The sequence below is a fragment of the Notechis scutatus genome, chromosome 1 (genome assembly GCF_049901735.1).
Source record: "Notechis scutatus isolate UNSWTSFEM ecotype Mainland chromosome 1, rNotScu1.2, whole genome shotgun sequence".
In the NCBI taxonomy this organism is placed as follows: Eukaryota; Metazoa; Chordata; class Lepidosauria; order Squamata; family Elapidae; genus Notechis; species Notechis scutatus.
Window position 1 is genome coordinate 301,220,934 of NC_142009.1, and position 12,971 is coordinate 301,233,904.

A 12,971-nucleotide genomic window follows, 5' to 3' on the forward strand; every position below is an offset into this window, starting at 1 on the left:
GTCACATGAATGTGAGATGCTACAATCAGTCATAAGCATGAGCCAGTTGCCATGGTTAAAATGCAATTATGTGGCACTTATATATGAGCCAGGAGTTTGCTGCAGCTGCCAAAAAAGCCAATGCATCAAACAGGAGCTGTGGCGGTACAGTGCTTAGAATGTGGTATTGCAAGCTACTTCTCCTGATTGCTTGCTGCCAGCAGTTCAGCAGTTTGATTCTCACCGGCTCAAGGTTGACTCACTCTTCCATCCTTCTGAGATTGGTAAAATGAGGAGACAGATTGTTGCTGGGGGCAATATAGTGACTCTGTGAACTGCTTAGAGAGGGCTGTAAAACACTGTAAAGCGGTATGTAAGTGCTATTGCTATTTTACAAGGGGCAGAAGTGCTTTACCGCAGTGATCCCCAACCTTTTTGACGCCGCGGCCCGGTACCGGCATCAGCTGGGCGCCGCGGCCTGGTACCGGCATCAGCTGGGCGCCGCCATCTTTTTTTGATGAAAAAGTGCTTCCGGTGACCTCACGGGCGCTTTCATCAAAAGATGGCGCTGCGCTCGTGAGCTTTCGGTAGAAATGGCTTTCTCCGGAAAAGCTCACGAGCGCTAAGCCGCCATCTTTTTGATGAAAGCGTGCTTCGGTGAGCTTTCTACCCGGAAAAGCTCACCGGAAGCACTTTTCATGAAAAAGATGGCGGCGCCCAGCAAGCCGCGGCCCGGTAGGAGTTGTTCCGCGGACCGGTACCGGTCCGTGGACCAGTGGTTGGGGACCCCTGCTTTACCGGCAATGAAGCACTCCTTCCAAGGCCACTATAACAATTGTTAAATGACTGATCATAAGTTAAGGACTCCCTTTATTCAACTTTTATTTATTAGAAGTTTTCAAATTATTTTATATTCGTATATTGTAAAGAAAGATCAGAAGAGTTTGATGCCATACTAGCATTAACATAACCATTTAAATAGAAATCAACATAATGCACTCACCGGTATAACCTCTATGCCTCTTTTCCTGAGGAAACAAAAGGGAAAAAAAAAAAAAAAATATGTTAGGGAAATACACAACCAGTTAAGTAAAACAATATTTGGAGTGATTTTACCCCTGAATGTTTGAACTTTTAATTCAGCAGAAGAAATCCTTTGATAATTTAAAACTTTTGTGGTACATTTCTATACTATTTACTGATTTGTGAGCAAGTCTATTAAAGTTAATGTCATTTAATTTTGAGCAAAGTAAATATTTGTTTAGAAGGCTTCATATTCAGCAGAATTACAACTCAAGCATTTTACAATCCCAATTTCCAAAATGAAATATAATAACTACATCAGCATAAAAGCAAAACAACTTTTTTCAACTTCAAGATGTGTGTAAACTACAATTTGGTACTACAATTAGCATAGTATATTTAGTACTATACTATACTACACTGTACTGTATATTATACTTGTATAATTAGTAGACAAAAGGGACAAGAAATCAACCCATGGGCTGCACTTATTCAAGACACAATGTTATTTCCCCTACTTCTACCAAAGGGTATGCTGCTAACATTACCAATATTTACAGTTTCTTTGTAAAATTAAGATCTAGCAAATATTAAATTAATGGAGAAGTCAAATCCATCTTCCATCATGAAAGAATTGGATCATACTAAGTATGATAATTTGAGAACTGAGAAGTGATATATAAATCTACAAAATAAGTATGTTGCACTTTTTAAAAAACTCTATAAAAATATAATTCACTGAGTATCCATTGTAATCATCAGATCCCAAATTCTTTTTTCCTTAAAAAACAGATATCAACTTCAAGAGTTCAGTGTGGTAAATAAAAAATACATCTCCTTTATACAATTTTTACAATTGGAAAATATACTCATGACAATATGGACATTTCATAGAATTCTTTCAGTGTCTTTTTCTGTTTTCACACACATAAAACCTAAAGGAGAAAATGTATGGTTTTGAAAAAAATAGTTGGTAAGAGTGAATAAAATTTTAAAATATTTAGGCTTAGTCATCCTTTGAATCAGCTTAAAAGTGATGATTCAAATCAAAAACTGGTGCAACTCATTATAGCAGATACATGTATTTCCAGGACTGCAAAGCTTTAACAGAAACCCTTGACACACATGAAGCCTCCCTGATATGGCCACATGATCATGGAAACATACACGGCTGCTTTAATGAGTTGGAGTCAGGTGATGTATTTTGTTAGTGGTTCTAAAACATGTCTTTCAAATCAAATTTAAAGCATTGTATAGCCCTATATCTAAACTAATTAAATCCTAATATCTGAGGCATCTAGTTATAATTACGTTAAGAAATTATATTTCATAGATTCTTCCATATATTATCTCAAGCTTATATTTGATATTCCTAAAAAATCAAATTGTCCTTAAGGCAAAAATACAATCAATTCCAGAAATTCATATACTTTCCCAAAAGCAGTTCAAAAGCAACTGAGAAGGAATTTGCAGGAGTTAGTTAAAGTGTAAATATTCCATGTTAGAAATATGAAGTGACCAAAGGGAAACAGCAGCATAACAGCCAAAGAATTTGCTCTGGGGAATAGAAAGACACCAACCACAAGTCAGGCAAACTCACTCAGATTTTTTTTTAATTGCATACTTCAACATATGGCATAATTTATGCTTTAGTGAGTATTAATCAGGCATGTAAGTGTTGTTTTTCTTTTCTAATTGACTTTGAACTGAAAAGAGGTGGACCATTATATTATTTTACTAGGGACCATAGTTTAGTGATTTTTCTATTGCAAAAAGGTTCAAGTAATCTTGTACTGCACTGATCCTCAGCATATTTCCTTAAAGAAGAATCAAGCAGCAAGTGACACAATTACTCAGGGACTTGAGAACTCTAAATGTCAGATTCTGTATAAAGCAGTTTCATCTTTTCTACAGTTTTTTTTTTCTAGGAATGTTGATATTAAGATTTAATCAGAAAGAAGGCTTTATTAAAATACCCTGATTATATTTTAATGATTTATTATTACAAAGAGTGATTTATTTACTTGTATCCCGCCTTTATGTTCTTATAAATAACTGAAGGTGACAAACATGCCTACTAATACTCCTTCCTCCTCCTATTTTCCCCACAACATCAACCCTGTGATGTGAGTCAAGCTGAGAGAGGGTGACTATCTGGCTTTCATGGCTAAAGTAGGCAGGGCTAGAATTCACGATTTCCCACTACCTAGCCTGGTGCCTTTAACCACTAGATCAAATATTTATTCAAAGCATTTCTAATATACAAGAACATATCATGAGTAGTAATTTTTGTCAAGATTGATAGTGAAAGATGGTCTGACCTTCAACCTAATCAGGATTCTTTAATGCATAACAAAACACATTCTAAATCCTTTTCCTCTTGAACTTGTGACTTGCAGTCTTTCTGTCTTGGACTAGATTAAAAGAGCTTTGGCAGTATAAAGTCAGCAAGGCAGAAACCCTGTTGAAGACTTGGTGTAAGCTAGATAAGACCCCCCACCTCTCAGTATTTAATTTCAAAGTTTTTAATCATGCAGGGGGACGGTTAGGAAAGGGAGTTTATAATAAAGACAATAAATTTAAAAAACCAGAACTCAAACTGTTGTCTTTTCAAATTTTATAACAGAAGAGATTAGTTAAAAGTCTCACAATGAAATAACTTGATATAAAATCTAAATTGTAATCTCATTGATGGAAGATTTGACTATTTAAAAAGGAAAGTCCATTTTTCTCTTACTATAAGAGCTTGTTACCTAAACAATGCCAAAAAAGAGCTCAGATTCGTGATAAATGAGTTATGAAAAAACAGAGGAATCTAAGTAACTAAGCATCCATTGTTTTTGGTAGTGGAATGTTTTGAACTAGATGTTTACTTAGTTTCTTTCATTTTTCCTCCTCTGTCAACAAGGTTAACAATTAAAGATACTTAAAGTAGCAACACAGGCACAGAACCAGTAATATTTTTAAGAGGTTAGTACATAATCTAGGTGGCAGTATTCTGCAATTTTATTAATACACTGAAGCATTCCAGTGTTCTCCAGCAGATTAAATTAAAATGTTATTTTTTAAAAACTAGTCCTCAAATGGTCATTCTTGTATTTATTGGCTCCAAATTCATTTGATCAACATATTAGATTAAAAGGGCTTTGACAATATAAAGTCAGCAAGGATAGAAATTTAATAGATTCTATCTAAGAGATTCAAAAGAATCTCTTAGAAGAAATAAAAAGTCATGAACTTTGGGAAATTTTATTTACTTGTTTCTTTATAAGATTAATCTTGCTGCTCAACCTGTAAAAAATAACACTGGGCAGTTCACAACAATACTATGATTTAGATGCTAAATAATTTACTGCTTTCTAAACCTATAGGTTTTATTCTTATTTATTTGTTAAATTTATTTGCTGCCTATCTTGCTGTGGGGCTATTCTAGGAGGCTTACAATAAGAAAAAGGATTACACCAATAAAATGAAAGAAATGAAAAGAGTGTAAACGAGAATGTCTTGAGAAACAATGAGAATTAAGTCACTGCATAGATCTGGGTCATATGAATCAGAATACTGAACTTTAAATCTGAATGACATTAATTTTAGCCATGAAATTTTGTTACAGAAATGCACAAATTCAGAATATTCTTTCAATTCAGCTTTTTTCAACATAAGGAAAAAATATACAAGGCTATCTCACTCTACTGCCAAGCTGCAGCCAATCTCTTTCACCATGTTTAGATTGGGGTCTCCTGTAATGTATTTAGGTTTAACATGAGGACAATGAGAAGTGCTGGGATTTCTATTTTCCTAAGAACATTACAAAATTTAATATACTCAGCATACAAACATGTGAAAGAATAGGTTTATGCAATGTACAGAGTTTTTTTTTCTTTCTTTTAATGGACATATCAATATTTTATTTTCATTCAAACAGTACATAAAGATAAAACTGATATAACTGGAGGGGGGGAATAAAAAATTGAGCTTGCAGTGATTTATTCAACAAGAATTAACATATATCATTTCTTTCAGTGACCCATGTAGCTATAATTTGTGCAGCTTTTACTAAAGGTAGGTTCATGTATTGTGACATAAACAGTGATAAGAGAACTATTACTAGATCACAAGATAAAACTTTGGGGCTCTTAGAAACTTTTTTGGCATCTTGCTTTCTGTGGCCTGGCAGAAGCAAGTTAGTAATTGTCTGAAATCTTCTCTTGAGAATGATCTTCTGGACAGTGAAATGATTGATGTATAATTGCTTGACTATAGTTTATTCTTAAAATCCCTTCCCACACTCATAGGCATATATAACCTTTCTGAAGGTCTCAGAGAGCTTTCAATATAGACATAATGGTATCACACCCTGTAACAATGAAAAGCAAATCAAACTAAATGTCTGAGGTTAAAATAAGACACATGCCTCTCAAATTTTCCCTAAAAATATTTCTAGATTTAAACCATTCCCTGGCTAGCAGTCAAGGAAACATGGGGCTGAGCATGGCCATCAAAATAGTAGTTTATTCTGCATACATAATAGCTGCTAAAATTTTGCTTGCTAATTGATACAAATTAAGATTATATGAATACAAAATAGGATTTACTTTGCAAGCCAAAATAAATCATGTCTGTTATGACATTGAGAAATTATTAGTCCTATTACTGGATTTATACACTGTGTTAATGGTTTGTATAATCATTGCTTATTGAATTAATGACAATTAACTGACCACACATAATATACTGCCCAGGGTTATTTCTCCGAGATGGGCATCCATATAAATGTGACTGATTGATTGATAAATCAATAACTAAATTGAAAACTATAAAAAACGGGTTATAAGATACAGAGGGCAAGTTCATATACCATATAAATGTAATATGATTTTCTTGGTTTTTGTTTGGTATATAACAAAGCAACTACACTATAGACTATTGAATATAGACTATTCAAACAGCAATGGCTACAGGAGTTTTAGAAAATAAAACAAGTTTCCAATGGAAATTACTCTAATTTATAAGTAAAAACAAAAGACCACATTTCCATTTGAGCAGAAGATAAATTAGGAAAAGATTGTCCTGAACATTCTAAAGATGTATTTGACAATAAATACATTTGTGTTACAAGAATTACTATTTATGATTGATTTATACATGTATAGTATTAACATATTCATATAAACACTCTGAATCAAAATTTTAAAATATTTTGGTATTTTTTCTTTTTTGCCGAATAAAAGGTTTAACAGTTTGTGTTTCATGAGAAATATTGAAAGGCCACTATAACTTGTACAGGAAATGTATTGAAATTCTATTTGATATCCTTGAAGACCAATTAGCAAACTTTGCAAAACATACTATATTAAGATTATCTAGCTACAAATATGCAATATGCTGATGAGCACTATATTGGTTGTTATATCAGCACACAGGAAGAATCTTCTGAACCGGAATGAGTTAATGTTTTTATTTATGCTACTTATATAGCTGTCCATATTATATACAATAATCCTGTAACTTTTAAGATCACCTACTTACCAACTAACCCAAGGAAGCTTACAAAGTATTATAAGTATTTGTTTGTGTGTGTAATAAATAAACTATTTACAAAAGAACATAATGATTCCACTGGAATCATTCTTTAATCTCAATTGATACTTCCAAGCATCAAAACTAAAATGTAAAGTCTAAGAATGCTTCTGCTGGTCCTCTATGTATGAATGAACTTCTTAGACTGAAAAAAAAGGTTTCAATCATTTAAACATATTTATAAATGGAAAAGTGGATTATAAATTGAATAAATAAACATGAAGAGAAATTACTGGTAGCATTGTTATTTATATGACAAGAAATTATCTTCTTCCAAATGTGCTGAGTTACAACTATAATAACTCTGGTGAACATAACATATTGGTTAGTCCTGTAATTTATAATTTTGCCATGCACCTGCATAAAAATCAGTAAGGATCTGCATCAAGATCATTACTTTTATATATGGCAACATGGGGTTAGAAATAGATGATTATCCAGGACTATTACTCAGTATGATACAAGTCAAGCTTAAGTATGGACATAATTGTATAAAAGCAGCCAGAGTTTCCAAGGTAGATGATTCATTGTACTACAAATACCACATGCTGATGTGTTAATAGATCAAATGACCATGGTAAATTTTAAAAAATCAGAAGGGAAATTATTGTGGCCACTGTATAGCTGCAAATATAGTGTGCCTCAGTGGAAAATCTCCATTAATTGTAAGGAGTTACATAGCAATTAGTTTAACATGGTTTAAGATACTCTGTAAAAGTAGCAAATGAAGAGCAGTGCATAACTTAAGAGTCATTATCTTTGCCATTAATAGGCTAATTTAGCAGAAATGTGTTTGTCTCTCTTTAAAAGTTTTAAATGCCATTTACTGCAAATTAACTATTATTTGGATAAGCATCCTGGGCATGCCTACCAAATGAAAATTACAGAAAGAAATATCACAATAGTATTTGAATTCTAGTAAAAAAGTAGAACTATTAACTAAAATTCTGTTAGTCAAATCCAGAAAGCCTTTATTCTGTCTGATTTTGCTTTATGTGACATCTCAGACAGAACTATTATTGTGATTCACTCATATATCACCAAGTCACATTATGATTTGTTTGGTTTTGGTTTCACATTTTGTATGAATCTGGTCCTTGTGCCTTAATTTATCAAATTACTTTTAAAACATGATTTAGTTGACTGAACCAAAACAATATATTGAAGTTTTTGGTTTCTTTTTCCTTTTGGAACAGGAACATTTTGAGAAGAAAATTCAGCAACTATACTTTGCCTATGTAACTTAATAGAAGAGAAACATTTCAGGATGACTGTTCATAAATTAGTCTTGAAAGCCCAACTATGTTAACTCGTGATTAACATAATAATCTAATATTCAGTTAAAAGAGAGCTAGACAGTCATGTGAATTGTAAAGCAGACCTCTTCCTCAATATAGTTTAAATATGATCCATATTACTGTGATTATGTAAGACTATGCAGAATTTGTCTTAAGTAGTCTTAGTTTATTGTAGACTAAGACTACTTAATCACTGTAGTCTAAGTCAGTGATTCTTAAAGTGTTGCTTATAGTGTTGCTTAAAGTGTTGCTTAAATAAGTCCAAGATGGTCTACCATAACTTTCTCATACTCATTGGCCAGAGCCTGTTAGCAGCCTCACATCCTGCCTTCCCACATGGCCTCACAGCTAGCTAGCTTGCCAGAATGGATCAGTTACTGAAAACTGATTCAGTAAAAGCGAGGAAGTGACAAAACAAGTAGAAACATCAGTATCATATTTCAGCAATTTGAATTTTCAACAGGTCTTCTCAATCTACATGTATTTTGCTGTACTAAATGTAACTCTAATCTTGTACAAACAACTCAGAAGAAAAGTACAAATTATAAATATATAGTTTTTTACCAGACTGAAGTCTGTTCATTCTTAACCCCTTAGTATTTATGAGGTTTCCACTGAATGTAATTCTTGCCCAACAGGTTTGTGTTAAGAGATGTTCCTATTATGATATGAGTAAAATCATTTTTAAAGTCCTTTAAATTAAAAATAGAAAATATGGTAAGGCAAACATAAATGCAGTGATCATGTTAATCCAGGCTGCACAGGAACACAAGGCCTGTGTCGCTTGCATTGTGAACAACATGAAGTAGTGAGGGGAGGGGGAAAAGCGGAGGGGGGAAAGGCGGAGGGGAGAACGTCCATACACCCCACGCGCCTCGCCTGGCCACCAGGCTGCTTGTTTCCACTTCTTTCCTCTCCTGCTTTTGGCTGCATGCAAGGAAAGCAGCAAAAGTCTTTCTTTCTCTCCCCCAAACTCCACCAGAAATGAGTCTTTGGGACCCCGCAAGGCATCCTGCTCCATGAGGCTGCGCTGGCGCAACAAGTCTCACAAAGACTCATTTCTGGCAGAGTTTGTGGAGAGAAAGAAAGACTTCTGCTGCTTCTGCTGCTTTCCTTGCATGAAGTCTTTCTCTCTCTCCCCTCCTCCCAAGGAGCTGGAGATGGTATCCTGCAATCCCAAATAAAGAATGATCGATCGATAGGAAAACGGGATGGGGAATTTTCCTGCAGACTTTTCGGGGGATTTTCCTAGGGTCTCTGGTCCATGGATTTAAAATTATGAGTTTGGTGGTCCCCAAGGTCCAAAAGGTTGGCGACCCCTGTTTTAGACATTATGTTTCCAATTGTGTAGGCTAAAATTGCTTTTTCTTCCTTGTAGCCACATCATACTCAATTCAGTTTACAATTAGCTACTACTGTAAGAACGTTTCTTGCAAATATTATCAACCTAGGTAATATTCCCACCCTATAATGGTGAGTTTGATTTTTGCTTCCTAAGTGATAAATTTCAAATGTCTCTTCAATTTCATTGTTACTTTCAGTCATTTCTTTAACAAAGTCATTTTGAATTTTCTTCTTTTTACATGTTTTTTTCATAATTCACAAGTTTAATGATTATTCTCTCCATTTCTTCATCTAAATCAATCAGTTTATAAGAATGCTATCATCTGAAAATTTTAGCTTTTGTGGCCCAATTATATTTATATAATTCAATATTTTCTCCCCAAACTTAGTAACTATAGTACACTGTCTTTTTAAGAAACATTATCCTTATTATATTCCACCAAAATACTGTTTTTGACAGTCCTTTTCTATACAGGTAGTCATCAACTTACAACAATTCATTTAGTGCCATTGTAACTTCATCAAAGTTACAATGGCATTGAAAAAAGTGACTTATGAACATTTTTCACACTTATAACTGTTGCAGTTTCCCATATGATTTACATTTGGACGATCAACAACTGACTCACATTTATGACTGCTGTAGTGTCCTGGAGTTGTGTGAATCTCTTTTCCAACCTTCTGACAAGCAAACTCAATGAGTAAGCCGCATTCATTGAACAACTGTCTTACTAACTTAACAATTGCAGTGATTCACTTAACAAACATGGCAAGAACAGTCATAAAATGGGGCAAAACTCATTTAACAAATGTTTCATTTAGCAATATAAATTTTGGCTTTAGTTGTGGTTGTAAGTTGAGGACTACTTGTATAAATTGTAACGGAGTCCAATAAATTTTAAATGTTAGTTTTATGTATAATTCATAATTTGAGGTCCATTGACACTTGCTAAAGAAATTGACACTCTCCTGTTTATTAGAATTATAGAAATGAATTCTACCTCTAATTCTTTATTCTCTTCATTTCTGGAAATTTCCATATCAAATTGATCTATTGATAACAAATATCTATAAAAATAATTAGGTTTCTAGTTTTAAAGGATTTAACAAGTTGTATTTCAGAAGCTGAAAAAAGATGCTGATCCAAGATAATTAACAAATGGATTACACCTGATAAATACTTGTCTCTTAACATAGAATATGTTAGAAATTAATCTTCATCATATATCAATTGATCCAATTGATCCATTTGCAGATGATACTAAGCTGGCAGGAATAGCTAACACCCAAGAAGATAGGCTCAAGATCCAGATGGATCTTGACAGACTAGAACATTGGGCCATATCTAACAAAATGAAATTCAATATAGAGAAAAGTGAAGTCCTACACTTAGGCAAGAATAACCAAAAGTACACATATAGACTGGGTGAAACCAAGCTCAATAGCAGTAACTGTGAGAGGGATCTTGGAGTCTTAGTGGACAACCAGCTAAATATGAGCCAGCAGTGTGCAGCAATAGCCAAAAAAGCTAATGCAATCCTAAATTGTATTAACAGAGGGATACAATCAAGATCAAGGGAAGTACTAATACCACTCTATAAAGCCTTAGTAAGACCACACCTAGAGTACTGCATCCAGTTTTGCTCACCACATTATAAAAAAGATGTTGAGACTCTAGAAAAAGTACAGAGAAGAGCAACCAGGATGATTAGGGGACTGGAGACTAAAACATACAACGAACGGTTGCAGGAACTAGGCTTGGCTAGTCTAGTAAAGAGAAGGACCAGGGGAGACATGATAGCGGTCTTCCAATATTTGAGGGGCTGCCACAGGGAGGAAGGGGTCAAGCTATTTTCTAAAACACCTGTAGGCCAGACAAAGAATAATGGATGGAAACTGAACAAGGAGAGATTTAACCTGGAAATAAGGAGAAACTTTCTGACAGTGAGAACAATCAACCAATGGAACAGCTTGCCTCGGAAGTTGTGGGAGCGCCATCACTTGCGACTTTCAAGAAGAGATTGGACTGCCATTTGTCAGAAATGGTGTAGGGTCTCCCGCTTGGGTGGGGGGTTGGACTAGATGACCTACAAGGTCCCTTCCAAGTCTGATTATCTGTTATCTATTATCTATCTGTTATCTGTTATCAAAGTCAATATCCTCACTTCCATCTAATATTTTCATATCACCATCATCTCTTAAATTTTACGGCTTCCCCATAAAGTCAATTAAGCATGGGAAAAAAGGATTCAATCTTTTTATTAGATGTTACATTGCACAGGTTTTTAACTGATGTAATTGTTTCCAGAGATACTAAGTTTTAATATAATTAGATCCCAATAATATCTATCCAACCATAGGTACTAAACGTATTCCAAAGTTACCCAAATTAGAAAATTAACACTGATTGTTGCTTTCCAATACTTAATACTTGACAATAGGTAAGTGTGATGATATAGCTCCTATTTAAAAAAAAAAACAAATTCTCCCTCATCAATAGGAAATTGTACTTTCTGTAAAGATATTCTCAGAATCAAAGAACCCCATAGAAATCTGTAAACAAAGACTTTTTTTAATAAATATTTTGCAAATATATAAACTAGAATTCTTTTCAGAATATGAAGTAACCTGGGAATAATATTCATTTTAGAGCGTTCAACTTCATTGAATGGGTAAAGTTTAATGATTCCCATCTATCAAAGTCTGAAGAATATTTTGCCGAGTTATATCCTTTACTATACAAATATATAAATATTTAATGGATTCCTCACAAGTATAGAATTGATTTTCTTTCTTTAAATGGATAACCAAAAATTCACTTACAGGCATCAATTTCAATTTGGATCAATTAATATAGTATACTATAGTTTTATATTTCCTTAGGAATTAATAAAATTATGACTTCCAGTGGCGTTTCCGTCGATGACGGATCAGAGACCGTGATCGTGTGCAGCTTTGATCCGTGTTTCCCTTATTGGAAGGGTCCCCACGGGACTGGAGTCATCTGACCCACCTTGGAGGGGGGGGAGAAGAGGGGGAGACTGCAAGCTGGGTCGAGGGGAGCTGCATCTCCCCTCCCTAGCTATTACTCCCCTGGAAGACAGGGAGAAATGGCAGTCTAAAATGGCTGCCCTGAAGATGGAAAAATGCTGGGACCCTAACTTATTTTTTTTTAAAGATTTTATTGGTTTTTAAAAACAAACATAAACAGACAAAACATAAAAACATCAAGCTGTCTTCCATAGGTGTACATACAGTGTGCCAGTTGGTTTACAAATTGTTTTGTGGTTCCATTTCATAGTCTTCAATTACAATTACATTACATATAATCTCATATGTCAATCAAAAACTAAATACCTTAGTATCATTATTAATCAATCATTTGACTATTATTCATTCATGTTTTACAAGATAACCATAGTTTACTTAATTTATTGTATAACAATTCATATTATCATCCCAAATCTATCCTAAAATCATTTTGCAGTTATAATAAAAAAAGTACATCTTTATATATTTATTATTTTCTAAAAATCTACATATTTCATTACTGTACTTTGTTATCTAACCATTGATAGAAAAGGTCCCAAATTTTATAAAATTGTTTATCCTCTTGTTCTCTAATTTCAAATGTCAATCTACTCATTTCAGCACATTCCAATATTTTCTTAATAATTTCCTCCTGTGATGGTATCTTCTCATTTTCCCAGTTTTTAGCAAATACAATCCTAGCCGCTGTTAATACAT

General features: G+C 33.9%; 1 protein-coding gene across 2 annotated transcripts in view; it reads right to left on the minus strand.

The window, feature by feature from the left end:
- ITPK1 (inositol-tetrakisphosphate 1-kinase) overlaps positions 1-12,971 on the minus strand; it is a 136,326-nt gene that overhangs the window by 99,813 nt on the left and 23,542 nt on the right. For both annotated transcript variants that reach the window (XM_087952092.1, XM_087952091.1), the window contains exon 2: positions 983-1,007. In XM_087952092.1, the coding sequence (XP_087808218.1) occupies positions 983-1,007 (25 nt within the window). The remainder of the gene's footprint in view (positions 1-982; positions 1,008-12,971) is intronic.